This window comes from Setaria viridis, chromosome 7, assembly GCF_005286985.2.
Source record: "Setaria viridis chromosome 7, Setaria_viridis_v4.0, whole genome shotgun sequence".
NCBI classification, from domain to species: domain Eukaryota; kingdom Viridiplantae; phylum Streptophyta; class Magnoliopsida; order Poales; family Poaceae; genus Setaria; species Setaria viridis.
In genome coordinates, this window is record NC_048269.2 from 33,224,995 (window position 1) to 33,246,530 (window position 21,536).

General features: G+C 43.7%; 3 protein-coding genes across 5 annotated transcripts; all 3 read left to right on the top strand.

The window, feature by feature from the left end:
* The first annotated feature begins 1,565 nt into the window (after positions 1–1,565).
* On the top strand, positions 1,566–6,516 carry LOC117864057 (calcineurin B-like protein 6). Of its 3 annotated transcripts, none has more exons than XM_034748035.2 (9): positions 1,566–1,764; positions 2,160–2,315; positions 2,405–2,487; positions 2,624–2,683; positions 3,179–3,287; positions 3,879–3,931; positions 5,138–5,218; positions 5,315–5,427; positions 6,243–6,516. In XM_034748035.2, exons 2-9 carry the CDS (start codon positions 2,204–2,206, stop codon positions 6,298–6,300), a joined length of 669 nt encoding a protein of 222 aa, XP_034603926.1. In that variant the 5' UTR covers positions 1,566–1,764; positions 2,160–2,203; the 3' UTR covers positions 6,301–6,516. The 3 variants fall into 3 exon arrangements, with proteins under 3 accessions (XP_034603926.1, XP_034603925.1, XP_034603928.1); XM_034748034.2 differs by having other exon boundaries at positions 1,566–1,759; XM_034748037.2 differs by lacking the exon at positions 1,566–1,764 and adding an exon at positions 1,792–1,947.
* A 134-nt stretch (positions 6,517–6,650) lies between these two features.
* On the top strand, positions 6,651–9,828 carry LOC117864056 (probable serine/threonine-protein kinase WNK9). The gene is made up of 7 exons (XM_034748033.2): positions 6,651–7,046; positions 7,180–7,217; positions 7,700–7,930; positions 8,354–8,574; positions 8,776–8,933; positions 9,026–9,329; positions 9,404–9,828. Exons 1-7 carry the CDS (start codon positions 6,948–6,950, stop codon positions 9,583–9,585), a joined length of 1,233 nt encoding a protein of 410 aa, XP_034603924.1. The 5' UTR covers positions 6,651–6,947; the 3' UTR covers positions 9,586–9,828.
* Positions 9,829–12,054: 2,226 nt separating this feature from the next.
* On the top strand, positions 12,055–20,319 carry LOC117864137 (uncharacterized). Its single transcript, XM_034748152.2, has 6 exons — positions 12,055–12,544; positions 14,018–14,103; positions 14,434–16,473; positions 16,569–16,778; positions 16,857–16,981; positions 18,992–20,319. The coding sequence occupies exons 1-6, from the start codon at positions 12,542–12,544 to the stop codon at positions 19,927–19,929; spliced, it is 3,402 nt and encodes a 1,133-aa protein (XP_034604043.1). The 5' UTR covers positions 12,055–12,541; the 3' UTR covers positions 19,930–20,319.
* Positions 20,320–21,536: the final 1,217 nt, after the last annotated feature.

Below are 21,536 nucleotides of genomic sequence, written 5' to 3' on the forward strand. Positions count from 1 at the left end.
CCGCCACCGCCATTGCCGCCCGATTAGTAAATTTAGTAATTAACTCCTTGATCATTACGTAAGCTAGTGCTAATCCTCGGTTTAGGCATCGTCTGACGCTGCTCGGGATGCTGACCATTCGCGTACGTCGGTTGCCTTGCTGGGATTCTCTGCGCTTGCGCGATCGTGGTGCTAGGACCGGGTCCTGAAACAATACCACCTGACATTTTACAACTCCCCGTGTCGCAAACGAGACATGTATATCTTAATCGCAGATTGCTGTTCGCAGCAGAACCCTGCTGAACGCAGCTGCCGGATTCGCTAGTCAAAGGTCTGAAAAAACGTACGAGGACTGACTGCAGATAGATAGCCTGGTGCAAAATTAATGAACAGTTGAGGCAGTGCCGGATCCACTACTGTACACACATCTTTTGCTATTGGCCACTTGGACTGTTGGCCGTTGGCTTGGGTCCATCGATCTCTCGCTGAGCATTCCTGACCTCGAGTGGCCTCAGATCCTCAAAAGTCAAATCTCCGCAGGAACCAAAATTTCCTAGTATACACCTATTGTGGTTGTGGGAAAAAGCCATTTGCTGATGCGATTAAGGTTCCGATCGGAGGAGATTTTGTTGTCCTTGTAATTCAGGTGCCGATGTGGCGCCAAGAAAAGAACAGGCCACAACAGTCGCTACTTCAGTCCCCATCTTTGGATCTATCCTGAAGCCCTGAAGATTCCCTTTCTCTCCCACCTTTCTTCTTGATCTCACGTCAAAAGAAAAACTGTCCAAGACACCGATGTCGAAAGGTGTTGGATGCAAAAAAAAAAAAGCGCCGTTTGCATGAGTACTAAAAGTGCATCCCGCAAAAGATACTTCTCGTTGACCGTGTGCTCTACACTCGGCTTTGTAGGTAGCGCGCCCTCTCACACCATAGGGACGTGAGAAAGTTGGAAAATATCAGGACAAAGAGAATGGTAAAAAAGGGTAGAGTGCTCCATATATTTGATTGGATATCCTTAATTGTCTATGCTCTATCATCCTTCATATTTATAAGATTTTTTGCCCCATAAAAATCCAAATACATTACGGAAGGGAAGGACGTTTGAAATCGACTCAAACCCATTTTTCTAGCAAGAATCGGAACCTTCGGTTTTCTCGTTGCAGATTTCTAAAATGACCTTAAATTCATTCCGATCGCCTCGATGAGATTGGAGACTTCCCCATTTAGAGAACTGCAAGTCGTGTTAACTTTGGTCATCAACCTTTATAAGACTTGGGAGTGAGTGGGAGAGGGGTTTTAATAAACTTATAGTTAAAAAAGAGAGGTTTTAATAAAGCAATGGTGGACGAAATCAAAAGGTAATGGGTGTCCAGTTTTAAGATGGAAATGTACTATGTACGTGCAAATAGCGAAGTACACGTTCGTTGATTTGATCCGGTTCAAAACTCGCTAATAACAGACAAATCAAGGCCCACTTGTTGCGAGCGAGGTTGCCAGCCCACCACCCTGCCACCAGAGCCCACCTATCTCTCGGCCCAGGAATGTTGCCGGGATCTGGCAAGTAGCGCGGAGATCATTGACGTGGCGCACCTCCTCTCCGGACGATTCGGCGGTCCTCTCCACGTGACGGCGACGCTCTCCCTGCTTCTCTCTCGCCCCCGGCCCGGCCCCCGCCCTCCGTCCATCCTCGCCGCCGGCCCCCGGCCTCCGTACCTCCTCGCTGCCGGCAGCCACCACCGGTGCAAACTTCCCCTACTGCCGCGGGGAGGATCCCGATGAGGTGAGGTAGACTGCCCTACCGATCTCTTTCCGTGCCCCAGTTCATCTCAGGCCCGTACTCTGATGTGGTGGATGGCCGTGCCGCTCGCGGGTAGACGCCGCCGCGGTGGAGAGAATGCGGGGTGCGCATGTTTGTGAGGCTGTTTGTGCGGCGACGGGATCCTTTTGTGGCTTGATTTCATGTCCGAGGTACTGGGGGTTCGGGATTCCAATTCGCGTGGTTCCAATTGAGCTATGCTCCTGTGATCCTGATACTGAGCGGGGGAAGTGGTTATTTTCAGTTTTCATTATTTTTTTTTTCAAATCGGTGGGGGAATTATGCGGCGGTGGCATCCTGTCACCGAAATTGCTCATCACTGTGGTCATGAGTCCTGACCCAACCCACTTGTTGGTCTCTGCAGCTGTGAACCGCGTTGATTTAGATCGCTGTTGTTAAGAGTGTGAAATGGACTTTCTTCGGCGGCTCGCTGCTGGCTTGCTCAAGTGCTGTGATCTTGACATACCCAATCGGCCAAAGGGCCTTGAAGACCCCGAACGCCTGGCCAGGGAAACAGTTTGTATGTTCTCTTTTACTCACTTACTTTGTCAGATGCTTGTTTCATATTTGTTGCCTTTTATTCAGCAGCGAATATCCTGTATCTTGCAGTTAATGTAAACGAAATAGAGGCTCTGTATGAGCTGTTCAAGAAGATTAGCAGCGCCGTGGTTGATGATGGCTTGATCAATAAGGTTTGTAAATTCTGCTAATTTCTTTGACTGTGGAGTGGCAGTAAATGGCAGTTCTGTCACCCATGGTGGCAATTTTGTCACCCATGAAGCGATGATGCCTCATCTTGCATTGAGGCTTTGACCATCTTATCTGCAGGACGAATTCCAATTAGCCCTGTTTAAGACAAACAGAAAGGATAGCATGTTTGCTGATCGGGTATGTGCACTGGATCCTTATACCTTTAGTCGGTGAAAATTTTGTCAGTGAAAATTTTGTTGTCATGGAAAAAAGGTTCACTGTTGCTCTGTTCCTGGTGTTCAGTCTGTTCTTTCCTATTATTGTGTCCTGCGCTATTTGGTCATACTATTTTTTCAAGTTGTGTGTTACAAAATGATCAATGGTACGCTATGTATTATGAACATTGACATTATGCCAAGCTATCTAGAACAGTGGTAGGACACAGCATGGACCATGAGCTTTTAAGCTTCGATCATGTGCTCACACACATGTTTCTGTGGGCATGCGTGGACACATATCTCAATGTGTCTGCATGTGTAATCACCCACCTGCAATTGTCGGGAGTGCTAAATGTGAACTCTCCATTTTTCTTGTTACAAATTTGTTTGATTTAAAAAATATGCATATTTACATTTCCTTTGGGTTGACCTAAAGTCAGCACTAAGGTGCCCTGTTTTCAATTCATTGACCCAGGTGTTTGACTTGTTCGACACGAAGCATAATGGAATTCTTGAATTTGAGGAATTTGCTCGAGCTCTTTCTGTGTTCCATCCGAATGCACCAATTGATGAAAAAATTGATTGTGAGCCCTTTCATGCTTGCCTCTATTTATCCATATATTTATCTTTGATAATGCCAAATAACTGACTGAATATCCAGTTACAGTGTTTTATGTGATAATAGTTCAAGATAAGATGTTGAGTCATTACTGCTTACTAGATATCCATGAAAGGCAGTTGGCTGTTGGATTCATTGTAACATCCCTTGGTGTGTATGTGGACATCATAGGCACCTGGAAGAAGTGCTATGCATGTTATGTTCTACAGTTTTCCTAAAGATTGAACATTGTAAAAACTGGAAAGACATTCATTCCCCCCTTCAGAAGTCAATTGGACTGCCACTAAATTCTATTTGTTGCAACTAGAAATAGTTCCTTTTGATTTGGTTACCTACTGAGGCTGTGTAGGGAGGGGGAGGCCTTTAGAGTATATTATGCAAGGCCTGCATCTTTGTTTCCAAGAACATACAAAATCTTTAGGTTTGAGCTTTTCTGTGATGAACAATTTATAATGACTATGTAGTGAACCAATTCAGTTGATTCTACTTTGAGAAATTATGCTTCTGTGATACTAAATCATTCATCCTCATGATCTTGTTTCATCTCAACTTGCAGTTGCTTTTAAATTGTATGATCTCAAACAACAAGGTTTTATTGAAAAGCAGGAGGTACTTTCCATTTGCTTATTCATAAGTTAATAATTTGTTCCAAGCTGCATGTGTTAGTGCATATGATTGGTTTGCGTGTTCCATGTTGCATGTATTTTTCCTATAGGTGCTACAATACCTTGTATGTGATCATTATTCATCCTCTCAAATCATGTTCTGATTTTAGCACATGATTTGCTGCCAGCGGAATTTAGAGTGGTTATTTCTCAAGTTTAACAGAACTAAGTTGCTGATGTCAGCATCTATCTATGAGTCTAAACTGAGGCCCTCATTCACAACTCCTTTTGAGGATTGTCCTAATACTTGCGTGGAAGAAGCATACCCAATTTGACATCAAATACAGCCAGCATCACTGAAAAAGTGAACATGTTTTTTTTTTCGTGAATACGCAGGAGAGCTGCGTATCTTTGTCTTAAGAAGAAAACAACGCTTAGAACGTTACAACGCGGGCCTTCCGGGCACTCGCACACGGTTTGGTGCATAAAAACATGACTACATGATGACTGATATACAACCAGAAAGAAGAAGACAGGAGATAACAATGACTAGCTGATCTCCCTAATGCCGGCCATCTAAATGCCGAGAGGCCCCTTGCACCTGCCTTACACCAGCGGACTTGTTCCATTGATTCAGAGACAGCTACTTTGTTGGGGGGGGGGGGGGGGGGACGGGGACGCTCTGATAGGAGGTGGTGTTCATGCACCTGCGCCGCCATCCGCCTGACTGTTGATCTGCAGCAGCTCTGCATCTGATAGAACACTGGCCGCCGGGAAGATGTCCCGAAGAGCAGCGAAATGCCGTGGTTGCATTGTCGTTTTGAGGAACTTGTCAAAGTCTGCCTCTGTCACACGATTAGCTTCTTCCTCTCTAGCAATTATACCCAACTTCTTCATTGCTAGTATCTCCCCCTTCTTGGATGGCCTCACTGTTGTGTTCAACAGCTGAGTGGCGAGGCGTGTGCTGCGGCGTGGCGTGTGCGTAGGTTCTGCGTTCACCGGTTGCGGCGTAGGCCGGCGCGCAAGTGGTGTTTGCAGCGCAAGCCGCACTGAGGAGAGGAAAGCTTGTGTCTTCTCTCTCACCGCGGCTGAGTCAGAGGCAGCAGCCGGGGGCGAGGCCGGCACTTCCAGCACTGGCGGCGTTGCCTGTAAAAAAAAATGGTGGTCGCGAAAAAGTGAAAATGTTGTTGTGTACCTTCTTGATTGTCAGGTCAAGCAAATGGTGGTCGCAACACTTGCTGAATCAGGAATGAATCTTTCAGATGATATTATTGAAGGCATTATTGACAAGGTATATATGGGTACATGTATTTCTGTATAGGGTAAATATCTATCAAATTTATGCTTAGTTGCTTCCTCAGCAAATCCTTATTTTCAATGTTACTAGACATTTGAGGAAGCAGATACAAAACATGACGGGAAAATTGACAAGGAGGAATGGCGCAATCTTGTCTTGAGGCATCCATCTTTGTTGAAAAATATGACCCTCCCATATCTCCGGTCAGTACTCCTGATGAGTTTGCCTTTTTCTTAACTATTTGAGTTTTCTTCCTAAACTTCCAATTGCACCCTAAGGATATACGTGAAGCTCACTCGGTATGTTAGATTCTTAACAGCTTGTCATGCTTGTCCATGGCCTCAGGACATGCTGTTTCAATTAATTGTCCCTCAGTGAGTGAAAAAAATGCTGTTTTAATGTGGCTTTTCATGATGTGCACGGGATACTGTTGCTTTCCCAACAAGCTTTAATGCAAATAGTGTCATTTGCTTTACTCTGCTTAATAAAGTCTGCTTAATGTCCTGTTAATCGTGATAAGGGAGATGTTAAATAGCCTTCTTGTTTAGACTAGAGTGAAGCACCCTGTGCATTGAGAGTTTGTTGGAAAGAACAGAAGTATTATGAGGATTATAACAGGAAAAATCACAATAGAACACTATCACTTCCACCCTTCTACAGATGTATTGAAGCATATACTCCTGACTCCTGAGGCACGGAAGTATAGTGAAATGGAGGGAATATTCATTCAACCCTTGCTTGCTGCAGATTGCTTGTTTTTCTCCTTCAGATCCTTATCTGATGAAATTGCCAGTATTTTGTGCTGATCGGGCACCATCATGATTGCTAATTGAAACTAGGCCAAAAATACATGTGATGCTGCTCAAGATTGACTTGAAACTGAAAAAAGAGAACACTTTCTGTTAAAATGATGTTGCAGTTAAATCCCTTTTTTACCGCTGAATCTGTGTATATTAGATCAGTTATTAATATAATTTGTTGAAATAAGTGATCCTTATTATCGATTAATTTTTAACAGGGATATTACAACAACATTTCCAAGCTTTGTATTCAACTCTCAAGTAGAGGATGCATGAGATCCCAAAGACTAGTGCACAACAGAACAGATTCTGCGGGGTGCACTTGTGTGTTTTTATTTCCTTGGAAATGTATATTTTGTGTGGTGGCAATGTCCTTCTGAGGGTTCTTTCTTTTGTATAGTTTGAGTGCGCTGAGTATATTCTACCCAGGATTTCAGTACGAACCATTTCTTATCATGTGTTTATAAAATGCTCTTCAAATATATTGTTTAATTAACAAGTCGCACCTGCTGGCATGAAAATGTCAGAAACTGAGAAATTGGGTAGGCATGTGATTTATTTTCCCGATCACCTGTTGATTTTTCGGACGTTGCTCGTATCATGCCTTGATGGTGAGTTCTCGAGTACCCGAGCTAATTAGATGGATTTGCTGCCCGAAACCGGACATGATGCGGATCAGACGGCTCAGACCGTTTCAAGCCGTCAATATTTAGCGGTGATGGATGGGCCCATCGCGCAGTTGATTTGACAAGACCACGAAGCCTGCGGCCCAGCCCACCACTAGGATATGGATTGGATGTCGACTTGTGATCGACACGGCCGCCGCGCCGCCGCCAACTGATCGACGACCCCGTAAATCTCAGCGCGCAACTCCTTTCCTCCGTGGGAGGCAATTGCGCGCGCGATCGTATTGGCTGGTGCGGATGGATCCTGTAGAGGCGGAGGAGGCGCAGACGGAGCCCCCGGACGAGGAGGAGGAAGAAGGATTCGCTGAGAGAGATCCTACCGGGCGCTTCATCCGTGTACGACTTCTTCCTCGCTCATCGCTTTGCTGGAATCAGATCAGATAGTCAGATCAGATATTGAGCTACATTGATTATAAATGTATGATTTACGTGTGTTTCTTTTTTCCTTTGTGATGTCCCGTGTCTGCAGTACGATGAGATCGTGGGATCGGGGACCGTCAAAATTGTGTATCCTTCGAGCAATCTCATCTGCTGATTCCTCTCGTTTCCTTTTAGGTGGATTAAATACACTTTGAATTTTCGTTTGCTGGTGGGGTTAGATGTTCTGTTTAGTGCCGATATTTTGTTTTGCTTTTGACAGATACATAATCTATACAGCTACGACATTTGAAAACCGACTCCATCTAGGTAGATTATCAACTGATGAGCTTGAAAATATTTACTATAATTGTTACATCTGTGGGGGGAAAAAAGACATTGGAAACACATACTGGACGAGGTTTATTCATTTATCTTTTAATTTCACCTATCAATTGTAGTATTTCATCTTCCTGTTTATTATTTGTAGTTAAAGTAATGCCAGCTATCTTTTTTAGTAATTTTAGCTAAATTGAGATATTTGAAGCTCTCTTATGTGTTGTAGCCCTTGGCTGTGTGATGCTGATGAAACATTATTGTTCCTGTGTTCCTTAATTCTGATTTGATAATAGCTACAGAGCTTTCGACAAGTTGGAGGGTGTTGAGGTTGCATGGAGCCAATCACGAATTAATGATTCTGTCATGGGTTGCTCGCAAAAGATGGAGCAACTGAACACGGAGATCCAACTGTTGAGGACACTAAGGCACAAAAACATTGTGAAGTTGTTTGCCTCTTGGATTGACGAGGAGAAGGGGATTGTTAACATTATTACTGAATACTTCACATCTGGCAGCTTGAGACAGTATACCTCTTTTCTTTCATTATACTTTCAGTGTTCACAACAATCATGTCCTTGAATAAACCAGTCTGTTGTATTAATTTAGGTAGCAAATTCATAGACCTATGTGATTATTTTTCTTATGGATACATATTACTATTTCAGTTAACATCTTGATGTTTTTGTTGAATCAATGCTGCCTAACCTGTTATATGCAAAGAGTAGATAAACTTCATCAGTGTCCTTCACAAAATTTGAAGTACCTAGAAGCTAACCTTTTATATATAGTTTACTCATTTCATCCTTCCATTCAAGGAAAAAAAGAGAAAAAAACTTAACTTACAATTTTAGTTTTCTATTTTATTTTGGAACTTCTAAAATGGATATTGTTTTCTTTTTTTCCCATATGAACTGTGAAATAACATTTTCATTTTAACATATGATTAGGTATCGCACAAAACATAAGAAATTGGACATGAAGGCTATGAGACGATGGGCAATACAGATACTAACAGCGCTAGAATATTTACACAGCCAGAATCCGGCCATCATACATAGAGACTTAAAGTGTGATAATATATTCATAAATGGAAATTATGGGAAAGTGAAGATTGGTGATTTTGGTTTGGCAACATTCATGCAACAACAAAAAACAAGAAGTGTAAAAGGTAGAACTCTCTTCTTTGCAGTTATCTTCTTGCAATATCTAGTGATTTTGTAATGGCTACGTACATTTTTTTAGTTAAAAGTTTGACACACCATGCAACACTCTTTGAAAGGTTTGAAGTCGAGCAGATATCTTATTCTAAAAGATGTTTTATTCAGTTAGATCCATTACTAACAATAGTTAGTCATACCATCAAATTCAGGCACATTAGAATTTATGGCACCAGAGCTCTACACTGGGAATTACAATGAGCTCGTGGATGTGTATGCTTTTGGGATGTGCATGCTTGAACTGGTTACTTGTGAATATCCTTATAGTGAATGTCAAGGCATGGGTCATATATTCAAGAACGTTTCTCAAGTAAGTGCTTTATGCTCTACATAGTACCTCTTTTCTATTATCGTAGAAAACAATAATTAATTTTAATTATAATGTTTCGATTGATATTATAGGGTAAGAAACCAGCTGCTCTCTACAAGGTTAAAGATTCAGAAGTAAGATCCTTCATTGAGAACTGTTTAGCTCCAGCAGCTGAAAGACTTTCTGCAAGTGAGCTCTTGAGGAGTTCTTTCCTCCAGAATGATAGTTCGCTCTCATCACCTCCATTTTCAGTCTCCATGGTTGAGATTGAGAATGTAACTAGAGATGGTGATCAGTTTGACAGTTTTGTGTTTCGGAAGGGAGAATTTCTGCTGAATGGAAACATGGAAGTTACCAACCCTGTCCATCTGTGGCTAAGGTTTCCCGATCCATGCGGTAATTACAGCCTCCATCAATGAGAAAACAATCAATTAGCTCTTGCGTTGTACTGACCCGTGGAATTCTTTCAGGTGGTTCCAAAGCTGTCCAGTTCCCTTTGGACGTGGCTAAGGATACTGGACTTTCTATTGCCATGGAAATGGCTGAGCAGGTTGAACTGCCACAAGGGGGCATAGAGATCATAACGGAGTTGATTGGTGCATTCATGCTCATCCTGATTCGTCATTGGAGATCCAGAGTTAGAACGCCATAATACAGCACTGCTTCCCCCCAAGCGCTGTTACTGTATCTTTATCTTAATTTAGTAGAACATAGGATAGGAGTCCATGTTCAGCCTCTTCTGCGTGTAGACTTGTCAGTGCCTTCAAGATGTGCTGCTTAACATGACATTTTGCAGTTGATGATGACGAAATTCAAAGGACTGTATTTTATTCCATCTTTTAGTGTCAGGAAAGAACAGAACATTGAGTTGGAGCAAGTTTGATTCCGCCTTGTAGTCGATGATCTTTGTTTTTCTTTTTTTTTCCCCTTCAGAAATCTAGGATAGCATATGTTTGGTCAATTCTGAATAGTGACCACAAATTAGTTGGAACAGAACCATTCGAAATTAAAGCAAAATTAGGGTGATTGCCACCATAGCACCTGTGAGGTTGTACGTGACACGGTTTAGGTGTGGATGATTTGCTAGCCTGCACGATGGTGGTGGTGTCCAACTCTGGCAAGGGTAGAACGTGGGCGTGACGACTTATACTACAAGATTCCCGTATCCGCTTCAAATGCATCGGATCGGAATTCACTTTCATGATTTCATCTTCAGGATGGCACCCACCAACACGTACGGCACGGTCCACCTACCGTCCAATAATTTCCCTACAGATCGAACTTCATGTAGTTTAGAGTTGCAAACGAAAATTTGTAAGTTAACATTAGTACGGAGTAGCGATGACTGTACCTAAAATACCTTGAGTTTTTGGACCAGCAATCACTCTCCAAGTGTGCCTGTAGCCCGTAGTACTAGTACCACTGAGTCCATGTGCGACCGTTCTTCTCCAAAGCTAAAACTAAAAGAGAATAGCCTTGGGCACTTGCGAAAATATCAAATCCACGCGATTATCCTAAAAAAACTAGTAGTAGAAAGCAAGACGGACAGAGATTGACTCGTAAGAAAGTGAAACAGGAATACGTATGTCTCAAGGGACAGATAAAGAGAACGCTATCACGCAAGGAACAAGAGAATATTTTGATGATCCCGAACTATAGGGCCCCGTTTGGTTACTCTTACTAAAGTTTAGCAGCTAAAATTTGCTAAACTTTAGTTGCTAAACTTTAGCAAAAGTTGTTTGGATACTCTTGCTAAAAGACATTTAATAAGCTGTAAAAAGACCTATCTACCCTTATTAAAGGTGCGCAGGAGGGGGGAGACAAGCAATAAATGAGGGGTATAGGTTGTCCAGCCCACCTTTTAGCAAGTTTTAGCAACCAAAAACTTGCTAAAGTGCTAAACTTTAGCAACTCAACTTTAGCAAGTTTTAGCCAGGGTGTTTGACAGTTTAGCCAGGGTATAGGGCTCGATGATGGACGCATATACTCGAGGAACGGATGGTTAGCACAGATCGATCAGGTCACATGAGCACAAAGCCACAGGCTGCTTTGCCGGAGCCCGGAGATGAGCTCCAAAAGCCACGCAACAAGTCCGTAAAAGCGAAAGGGGTATTCAGAAAGGTCAGGCCGATTGGTCAAAAGATCGGAGGCCGATCATGGTCATGCAGCAAGAAAGGCACAAGCTCACGTGCCGTCGCGAGTTTGCCCAATCTGGACGGTGGGGGTCCACAGAGCTTAACCATTCCCGAAAAGGGGGTGCCTGAGCCTGACTGCCTGCTCTCCAGCAGATTCTGAATACAATAGGCTCGGCATTGGCATGCATCGATTTTAGAGTACAAAAGGCAGATACGAGATTGGTTAGTGCCTTCAAAATCCGGCCTTAGAGGTTCGGGGAGAAGAGGGTTTTATGCCGTAGACTCCTAGGGTGTCTATTGGAATCGGCGTCTAAGATTTTAGAGTTGGGATCCCAACTAAGTTTACTGGATCCCAACATCCAGATTGGAATTCATATGTGACGAATACGCATGTGGTCACATATTCGCCTAACGTGGATGAACCTAAGATGATCTAGCACTTTGCTATTATGCAAAATTATAAGTTTACTATACAGTGTATAATTGCTATCCACCAAACTTTGTACGATGAGGTCCATAAATTTTAGGAATACACACCTATACATTAAGTGAAAATGTGTACCTGATCCTTCAACACTCAGTAAGTATACACCTAGTAAGTATAGGAGTCTTGAATGCGTGTTTTGTGTATGGTTTGGTATAAGTATGACCTATGTTGACCTCCTTCGTCGTAAGCTTTATCACTAAAAGTGGATATGACCTGAATATCTCGTATCTATACCAAGGTTCATTTTTCTTGCTTTGTTTAAAAACTCTTTTTATAAACAAACGCTCATAAGCTTTATAGAATTTGTGCTAAGCATTGAACCAAATTCAAGCGCGGACGAGGAAACCATCCCCACCCTACGTTCGGCCGTTTTTTTGACCCGACGGCTTTCCTCCCCAGTGATCGCGTCAGGCAGCTTTGATCGTGGCGGGCCCCACCACGGCCCGAAACGGAAACCCAACGCTGATCACGCCCTAATCACCGTCCACAGCCGAATCCAACAGCGCCCCGCAACCCGAAACCCCACCTTCTCTCTCTCGCCGCCTTCTCCTTCGCTAATCCCCCGATGAAACCGACATCCAGGGGCAGGGATGCCATCATTACCTTCCGCTCCTCTCCTCCTCCATCGTCTCGTCTGCCTCTCGCCTCTCCGCTCGGCCGTCACGGCGTCACTCCCTACTCCCCTCCCTTACCTGTTACTGCCTTGCGGAGAGAGCGGGAGAGGGAGAGAGGGTTCAAGAAGAGCTTTGTTTGTTACTGCCTTGCGGAGAAGTCGGGGTTGGTTGGAGGTTTGGGGAGAAGAGGGTTTTTTGTTGCTGCCTTGGGGGAGGAACAGGGGTCGGCTGGAGGATTGGGGGGAGAAGACGGTTTTATGACTTGGGTTCCTTGGGTGTCCGTCGGATCTTTTTCTTGGAAGATTCCAGAATTCGTATCAGTCTTGAGCGCCTGAGGCTGAGCGGTTCTTGGAGAATCTTGGTCAGTGTAAAATGGTATGTCTCCCATATCTTCCCTTGCGGTACTTTTCCCCTGTCTTTATTGGTTCTTCGCGCAAGAAGTGTGGACGGAATGGATTTGGTAGGCGATGTGCCAAGGAAGATGAGTTCTTGGCCCGTGGACACGGGGGTATTTTGAACTTCGTACCGGCCTTGATCTAGATGGTCTCCCACGGCCACTGTTCAACAGGGTTGGGGGCTGTTACTGTTGGGAAGATCATTATTGTGGTGCCCTATACGTTTGATTTCGTGCTGTATTCATCTATTCGGATCAAAATTCATCTCTGAAAGTTCAATCCTGTTCAACTGCTCGGGCAGAATATTCTTTTGCTGGGGCTGATTGAGAAGGACCACAGCTTAAGCTGGTTTCTTTGCCTAGAATCCAAATCCAAGCCTGTCTAGTGTGGGGACTGCTCAATGGCTTCTGGGTTGAATGCTGCACAATTTGACCTCCACGGGCATAGCCACACCGGGCTTATTGATTACCTACCAACCCTTGGCTTTTTAGATTATAACACAAGCGTGCCACGTGGCCTCACTGGGCTTGGAACTCACTTCCCATCGATGCACTCTAGTGGGCACTAAGATTTGAACCATGTGTAGTGTAGCGGAGTATTATCCATGCCTCCCCTGTCCCCCATTGCACTAGCCTACAGATGGGTCATTGGGCTAATGGACCATGAGGCATCACATTTGCAACAAAAGGAGTAAATTTGATAAGCTAACTCATTTGTAGTGAGGTGTGGGAATGAACAAAGAATGTCTAATCTACCTATATAGGTCATGGTCAAAATAAATTACAAGACAACGGAGCTCTAGACTAATGGTGAAAGTAACTGGACAAAATTTGAAAGTTTGCAGTCAAATGCTTATCCTGTTCAGGATTCCATGACAATTTGACTATTGAAGTTTGTGTGTGACAAGTAGAGAGGGCTAAGGACTAAGGAGACACCATTGGCATGGGTCATAAACCTGCCAATAACCTTTTATTGTTCACTGGTTCAGGACTCTTAAGTGTCTTAACTTAATTCGCTTTGTTTGCACATCATGGATTGGGGTGCACCATGATCACGTATTCAGGTAAGGGAAGAGCACCTTCTGCTGGTGCATGGTACAGCAGGGATTCAATTTGGCAGTGATAAGGACGCTGGCAGTAATGTATGGGTAGAACTAGCTATTAGATGAGGTGCAGTGAAAGAAAATCAAACAGGAGGTCAAGTAGCAAGGCAGGTGATGAAATGACATATTCAGAGAAATATATGCCAAGCCCTTCCATATCAAATAATTATATTTAAGCCTTCTGTTACTATTAGTAGTGAGTTTAATATCTGAGTAGCTAATGATTTAATGCCCACAAACTTTGATATCGCCTTAGAAAATATGAGAATATCATCAGGCAGGTCTATGATTATACCATGCAGCACTTTTATAGTTATGGTTTATATAAGTAACCCCTTGACATTTGTGCAGAATATTGTTTGTGAAGTGTGTGGAGATGCTGGTTTCAAACATCTTCTGTTGAGTTGCAGTGACTGCAAGGGAGCTCACACACACCAGTATGCTTCTTTTCAATCAAAAAATGATTTCTTGCAGATCACCTGGTCCATCCTTTTTTTTTAAGTATGCAATTGTCACCTGGTCAAGAAAAGCTGTTCCTGCTCCTGTGAATCTATTTTGTTGAATCCAATTTGTATTCTTTGCTTGTTAATAGGCATATAGCCCACAGTATATTTGCTCTCTTCTGAATTTTTTTAATAGTAGATCACACCAAATGCATTTTTTTTTGTAGTTTAGCTATGTTGATACTGCATATTAAATTTTCCATTTTTTGATGTTAAGAAAAGTAATGACCTGCCTTTTCTTATTACAATTTATCATTGGTGCAGATACTGTTTGGACAAAATTCTCTATGATGCATCATCAGTAGACTGGTTTTGCAAGGAATGCCATCAAAGGCATAGTGAAGGTTCTTACATAAGGTCTCTAGGGAAGGTGTCAATTGAAAGGCCGTCTAGTCACATTCATTTTGTCACTACATCACAGCATCCAATTACCAAGAGGTTGGAGTCAGCCAGAGTTTTTAGTCCACGGGGACAACGAAAAAGTGCGTATGTGAAGAAAAAATATTCTTCCAGGATGAATTATTTGCAAAAGAAGTGCATTAGAAAGAATTCAAATATGGGAGGTATGGGCATCAGTAGAAGACAATGCAGGGATGCTAGCATTGCCAGCACAAGTGTGAATGCATTACATTCTTGTGAGACCATTGGGACAGAAACAACTAAGAACAAGGATAGGAATGAACAGGTTGACAATGAAAAATCTGTTCAAAGTTTGAACAATGATCGTGGTTCAAATTATTTGAAACCAGGATTAAAACAAATCAATCACCTGAAGCCACATGATAATATAAGTTCTGAACCTCCACAATCACAAACGGCACCATTCAAAGGATTCTTTATGAAGACAAAGAAGGTGGTTTCAGGATCCAAGGAGTCATTAAATCCCAGAATTGAGGAAGGAAACTCAGATCGTGAAAAAAGTGGAGACAAATCAAAGTACATGGATGAAAGGAAAATTCTTGCTGAAGCATTGGATAATTCTAATGAATCAGAACTGTCTAATATGAATGAATGCTCTCTTACTTGTGAAGTTGATTCAAAGGCAGGGAATAAACCATCAGATGAAACCTTGGTGAGCCATCAAGTTGAGGATAGAAGAGGGGAATTGATGATTGCTTCGCCTCAGAACTCATTAAGTGGTGATGCCGATGTTACTCATTGTTATTCTGACAAGAAACATGATTCTTTGATTGCAAAGGAAAGTCTCAATCATGGTTCAGCGCCTGAACACAACCGAACTGGTCAGAGTGACCTCCAAAGTAATATAAGAAAGATTTCATTTTCTTTTGGAAAAGTGGCTGCAAACCAGGTATCAGGGTTGAAAGATGGCAGTGGCACAATCTTGTCTTCCAAACACAGTGATCATGACAAACAAACAAATGCTCCAGTTATCTGCAAAAATATGGAAGATAAGTTTGTTAAGGATAATAGAACTGTGGTCGGTGCACAAAACATGTATTGTGCTAGAAATAAGGACAAACCTGACACACATGGTGATAAAAATAGCAATGTCCTAGATGACTTGATGTTCAAAGGAGAGAAGAAAAAAATGCTTGATCATGAAGTTAGCATGGTAGCTGCCAATGGACCACAGCCTTTCACTCCACAAAATGGTACTTTTGACAAAGCCATGTCAGATTTATCCATCATGGGTGTTTTGCCAAAGGAAAACAACTGTCTGCCATCTATGCGCATTGAAAATGATAATGTGAAGGAAAACCACAGTGGACCATCAAAGCTATTGAATCAGGATAATTCAAGTTCATCCTTAGAGATCTCTTCAGAAGCAATTGCTCTTATGGCTAGTGCCACAGAAGTAGAAATTTCTGATGATGTTGATAACTTTGGCAAGGACAAGCCGAGAAAGCGACGGCGACTCATTCTCGATGATGACGATGAAGTTGATGAAGAGAAGGCTGAAGATGTGCAGAAGGAAAATGTCAATCCTCAACCTCCTAAGTGTGATGAACCAATGACGAAGCATAGGGTAGACACTGAATATTTTGTGGAAGAGAGTGTACAGACTGGAGAATTAAATGATCAAAATCTCATAAATGGTAGGCTTGTGAAGAGAAGGAGAAGATACATAGCTGAAAATGAAGATGAAGAGGATATCGTAGGTTCTGATAATGTTGAGTGTGCTCTGAATGATGCTACGAACCAGTCTCTTAATGATGGTGCAAACATGGTGCCACAAACTTTAGTTGCAACAGGTCATTCCCAACAATCTAGACCATCTCATTCAGAATACGATGATCAAGAATATTACATTTACTCGCAACCCCTTGATGAACCTGTTTGGAGGTATGTTTGATGATATTTTTCTTCTTTGGGCCAAAGTGCCAAACGAATTTTCTTTTGTATAAGATGGTGTATTCTATCTTTTCTTTTGTCAACAGCGGAGTCTTTAAGATAGACACTGAAGTGCTTATGTTGGATGCCCACTTGTCCTCGAAAGCATGTGAGAGAGTGAGGGAATTGTCAGCATCGTTACAATCAGTAGTTGAAGTAAAGAAGCTCCCTCGGTCACAAGCCTGGCCAAAGAGTTGGAAGTCTTTCGGACCTACTGATGACAACATTGGGTTGTTTTTCTTCCCAAATAGTTCGAGGTGTGTTTGCGTATCTTATTGCTTGCTCTTCTCCTGCTTGATGTGATTCAATGTACTAATCTTCTCATGACATCCCAGGCAAAATGAAGTATCCAACAGATTAGTTAATGGCATTATCAAAAGTGATGGTGCCTTAAAAGTTGCAGTTGGTATGGCAGAGCTACTAATCTTCCCGTCTTCTTTATTGCCGGAACAATACCACTGTAAGTTTCCAGCTAGAGAATTTACTTTTTCCCTGATTCCTTGCCGTTCCGGACAATGCATACACCTACTTTGGATGCTGAAACAGATTATGTGCAGCTGTTATTATTTTTCTACTTTAAAACTTTTTTCATGCGAACCAGTGTTGCTTTTGGTATTTGGTTGTGCGTGCGGGCAGTGCCGGAGCTAGGGACCTCCAGAATTTGCTGGCAGGATAGTGTAGGATATGTTGTCCTTTTGGTTGTTTCTATTTTTTTTAGTGTGGAGTGTACTCCCTCTGTCCCAAAAAACAAGTCATTCTAGGTTTGTCCTAAGTCATACTTTCTTAACTTTGACCAAGTTTGTACAGAAAAATATCATTGATATGACATCAAATAGGTATATTATGAAAATCGGAAATGCTAGTGGTAGGGCGTCCGACACTAGATGAAAATATTGGACACGGACGTGCGACACGTGACTGCCGTCCAGCCTCCCACCAACAACAGCTTTCTCTCTCCTGTTATTTACCGTAGCTGCTTATCCCTTTGGTCTCCTCAACCCTATCTACTCATCCTATCCTTTCACCTGGACCATGATGCCTTCGCATCCTTGTGCGGAGGCCTCTACCAGCGATTCATCCAGCAGCTCAGGGTGTAGTGACTAGTGAGGACCTCGCGCACCCATGCTCGATGGGTTCAGCCCTTGAACTCGCACGCCAATGGTTCTGGCGGACGACAGTGGCCCAACAACTTGATTTCTAGCACAGAGTGCTGATTTGAGTAGCTAGAAGATCCGTTCCAGCAGCAAGTGTCGATCCAGGTGCTGTGAAACTCGATCCTATTGTATCATTAATTCAGGCAGCTAGGAGATTGATCCTAATGATGGGGATTGATTTGGGGTGCGAGGAGCTGGAACATTGAAGCTGCAAAGGTGATTTTGGGGCCGTCAGATTGTTGATGTTGCAGTAGTTTATTTAGGATGTTCTGATGATATTTTCTCGATGTTGAAATATTAATTTGGATGTCACAATTGGTGCTTTGTCAAATGTTGCAAAAGCTGATTGGAGATGTTGAAACAGAGAAATTGAGATGTTGCTACTTGATATTTTTCTTGATTAGCTTCGGCTCATGTTTCGCCTACTGTTTTAGCATGTTGCAGTTGGGATTTTGAATTGTTGCAATCCCAAATTTCTTATGTTTATGGCCAATGATGTGATTTAGAGGGGGCAATCTAGATTTCGTATGATTTCAAACCATTTTCATGCCATTTTTCCTTTGAGATTGGTCCAAGAGTAGAGATCACCCGTGGAGTCAGATGCGAACTATTTCTAGCGCACATTTTCAATGTTTCAAGCGTTTGATTCTGTTGTTGCATATGACACTTTTCAATGTTGCGGTGGGTATATGGTTGATTTGGTGGTGTGAATTCGGTTCTTTGGTGTTGATGGGACATGTTTCAACTGAGTTTTGCTCCAAAGCATGCCTTGCAGAGGAGGAATTCATTGGGGGATGGCTCACTCTTGAGCTTGTGCACCCAGATGAGGATGACGCAGAAAGGAGGTTGGGAACAGATCATGTTGCGTGCAACATTAGTCTTTTGTTGTGGCGGTAATTTTTTGGTTGCGATTCGACAGTCACTTTTCTAATTAGATGGATGACGTAGCGTCCAACGCTAGCGCCTGGATCAGACGTCCGGGCGCTAGCAGCTCCGTATGAAAATATATCTCGTGATGAATCTAATGGTACTTGTTTTGTACCATAAACATTTGTAGTTTTTTATATAAACTTGGTCAAACTTAAAAAAGTTTTGACTTAGGACAAGCCTAGAATGACATTTTTTTGGGGGGACGGAGGGAGTATGTTCTAAGAGTAGTTCAGGGGGTGGACTTGGTGATGCATCTCTTTTCCCCCCTTAAATGATAGACAGCTCTTGCATGTTTGAGAAAAAGTATTGCCTTTGCATAACCTTGTCTTATATTTTATTGTAATATCCACTTTTCCAGTCACTGATTAAATTGTCTTCAACTTTAGTTTTCCAGGGGAATCACTACCTGTGGGGAGTGTTCAGGCGAAGGAAGGATATGGCTGATGAAACTGTTCTAGGCAAAGAGCAAGATGGTTCAGTGAACAATGCTGCAGAGCAAGGGCAACTACAAGAACCTGATCTTTTGAACCAACGGGATGAAGCATTATATGAGTCATCAGACCAAGAAACTTGTGCTGTGAAGCATGTCGTGCATATTGAGAACCAGCTGCTGGTGGAGTGCGACCACGAGGCAGAAAAGGAAGCTGCAAAAGCTGCCACAAGTGAAGGCACTACCTCACCTGGCAGCAGTTGGTCCTCTGCTAAGATGAATTCTCCAAAAGTTGGATCAAACTGCTGTGTGGAGCCAAGAAATTATAGTAAATTGGACGCGCATGGAGACTTGGACCAGCAAGAAGACTTCACCTCTTTGCCCGCGAATGCCTCAAGTATTACTGAACAATCAAGTGACTCTGGACCTGCTGCAGTCAGTACCAAGCTGATCAAACCTGTTGAGCACGGTCATGGACAACCCCACTCAGGCTCAGAACCATCGACAAGAAAGCTGTTTGGATTTGTCACTGCCAGAACACCGAGATCTCAGCAACTCATCCAGGAGATGGTTAGTGAAGGTGCGCTGCTGTTCCCAGTGCCAGAAGAGGTTGTGACTACTGGCTCCATCACAGGCATCAGCACTAGAGTTGTATCTTCTGAAATGAACCCTGACACTGAACGGCTGCATCTGAGTGAGCCCCCTCAGGCCTTCGACTTCGTGTCCATGGGCCACTGTGAGCCTGGTGCAGATTCTGAAGCCTGCCTGGAGCTGTTCCCGGTGCGGCAGGAACATATTGGATGGGCTCCCAAGGCAGATGTTAGCAGGGAAGTGGACCTTGACTTGAGCCTTGGCAAGCAGTCTCGAGCGCCCTCCTTGCCGCCACTGCTCTGAAGCTTGCTGCGGAGTTTGTGGCTGTGCAGGACTCCTGGACGACTTGTCTTTTGTTTTCAGAACCCTAATGTAGTGTTGTGTTGTCTACCAATGCTGGCTGCTTCCTCCAGTTACTGACAGCGCCTGTAAGTTTTGTAGTGCAGTTTTAGAAGTTTTCCTTGTAATGAAGTTAGTTTTCCGGTGACGTAGATCCCAAACTGATGTAGAGGGGGAGTCCTGAAGAGCTGGTACATTTGCATTCAGAGCCTGTAATTAGGTCGATTCTGTTTGTTGTCTAACAATGCTGGCCAATAGGGGGCAGGGTTTTGAGCGAATGGTTTGATAACTTTGTATGGAGGGAGTTTGCTTAGAATTCTTGACAATGTGAAGTTGCCGGCAGGCATGGCTTAATTGACAGTCGTGAGTATTACATGGGCCATTTTGCCTTATCGTCGGTCACAATAACTGTCGATTCTCTCGAACTACTTTCGGTGTATTTTCTCAACATCGTGATTTCAGCCATAAGTAAAAATTTAATGGCAATGTTAGGAAAAAAATGGCACGCACATAAAGGGCTGAACCGTTACCGTATAGCAAAATTTGCTGTGAGACACCGCGATAACACCTAATATGCCAATTCACATCGCAATCGTATAAATTAGCTAGGTACTGCCGTGCCATCACCGGTGTTAGTGGACGGGAGCACGTGAAGAAGAGGTGGAGTCGTGGAGAGGATAAGATGATAACCTGACATGCGACCCCACTTCTATGGAGGGCAAAAAGGACATTACCTACCTTGTCTCCCTCCTCGAATCAAAGAAATTCATTTTTTAATTGGTACGTTGCGATTTAGTAAAGAGACCCACCTTCATAATGGTACTGGCAAATTTGAACATATTTTCTATTAGCGGGATACATAGCCGGCATCGCACGGAAGGTGCAGAGCAATATCAGCCAACTACTTTGCCACGGCCGCCGCCTCATGCGGAGCACACACACGCTTCCCCTACGCACCGCCGCTGCCGCCTGCGAACTCTTTGTCATCTTCTCCATCTCCAGTGCTCCCATCCCCCTGCCGCCGAATTCGCCGCCGCCACCCCTGCCACGCGAGCTGAGCCGCGGGTAAGTCCCCTACCGTTAGCCTCCGCCACCAGCGGCCAGCAGCATCCCAGCCACCTCGTCGCACTTCCTAGCTCCGACCAGCCCGTCCAGATCCCATTCGCTTGTCGCCCAGCTTGTTGCCTCGACCGCCGACCCCACCCATCCGGTTGTCTCCCGCTGCCTCGGGCGCCGACCCGCTGCCGTCTCTTCCGTCTCCACCGTCAGATCGACCGGCCATCGGAGAGCTCTAACCTCGAAACCCTAACCCTAACAGCCCATTGCGGCGGCCGGCATGCAACGCACGCTCGCACCCTCGGAGCTGTCGCGCAGATGATGAAGGAGGCCGATCGGACGGCTCAGGACGCGTGCAGGAAGTCGGAGGCTCTCCTACCTTCCGAAGATGGGTCTGATTCCCGGTAATATCTGATGATATGGCCCCGTAATTTCGTACGTACGATTAACTAAAAATAGAGCAGAAACCGCGGGTATCACGGTAGGCCCATCTGGCCCAACCACGATCTCCAAGG

What these genes read in the sequence shown, in the direction of transcription:
- LOC117864137 (XM_034748152.2), top strand. An exon ending in AAGGGAGCTCACACACACCA is followed by an intron (nt 14,104 to 14,433) that starts GTATGCTTCTTT and finishes TCATTGGTGCAG; the next exon opens with ATACTGTTTGGACAAAATTC. An exon ending in TTCTTCCCAAATAGTTCGAG is followed by an intron (nt 16,779 to 16,856) that starts GTGTGTTTGCGT and finishes ATGACATCCCAG; the next exon opens with GCAAAATGAAGTATCCAACA.
- LOC117864056 (XM_034748033.2), top strand. Translation starts at nt 6,948, where the DNA reads ATGGATCCTGTAGAGGCGGAGGAGGCGCAGACGGAGCCCCCGGACGAG. An exon ending in TCGGGGACCGTCAAAATTGT is followed by an intron (nt 7,218 to 7,699) that starts GTATCCTTCGAG and finishes ATTTGATAATAG; the next exon opens with CTACAGAGCTTTCGACAAGT. An exon ending in TATTCAAGAACGTTTCTCAA is followed by an intron (nt 8,934 to 9,025) that starts GTAAGTGCTTTA and finishes TTGATATTATAG; the next exon opens with GGTAAGAAACCAGCTGCTCT.
- LOC117864057 (XM_034748035.2), top strand. Translation starts at nt 2,204, where the DNA reads ATGGACTTTCTTCGGCGGCTCGCTGCTGGCTTGCTCAAGTGCTGTGAT. An exon ending in ATAGCATGTTTGCTGATCGG is followed by an intron (nt 2,684 to 3,178) that starts GTATGTGCACTG and finishes TCATTGACCCAG; the next exon opens with GTGTTTGACTTGTTCGACAC. An exon ending in TTGAAGGCATTATTGACAAG is followed by an intron (nt 5,219 to 5,314) that starts GTATATATGGGT and finishes CAATGTTACTAG; the next exon opens with ACATTTGAGGAAGCAGATAC.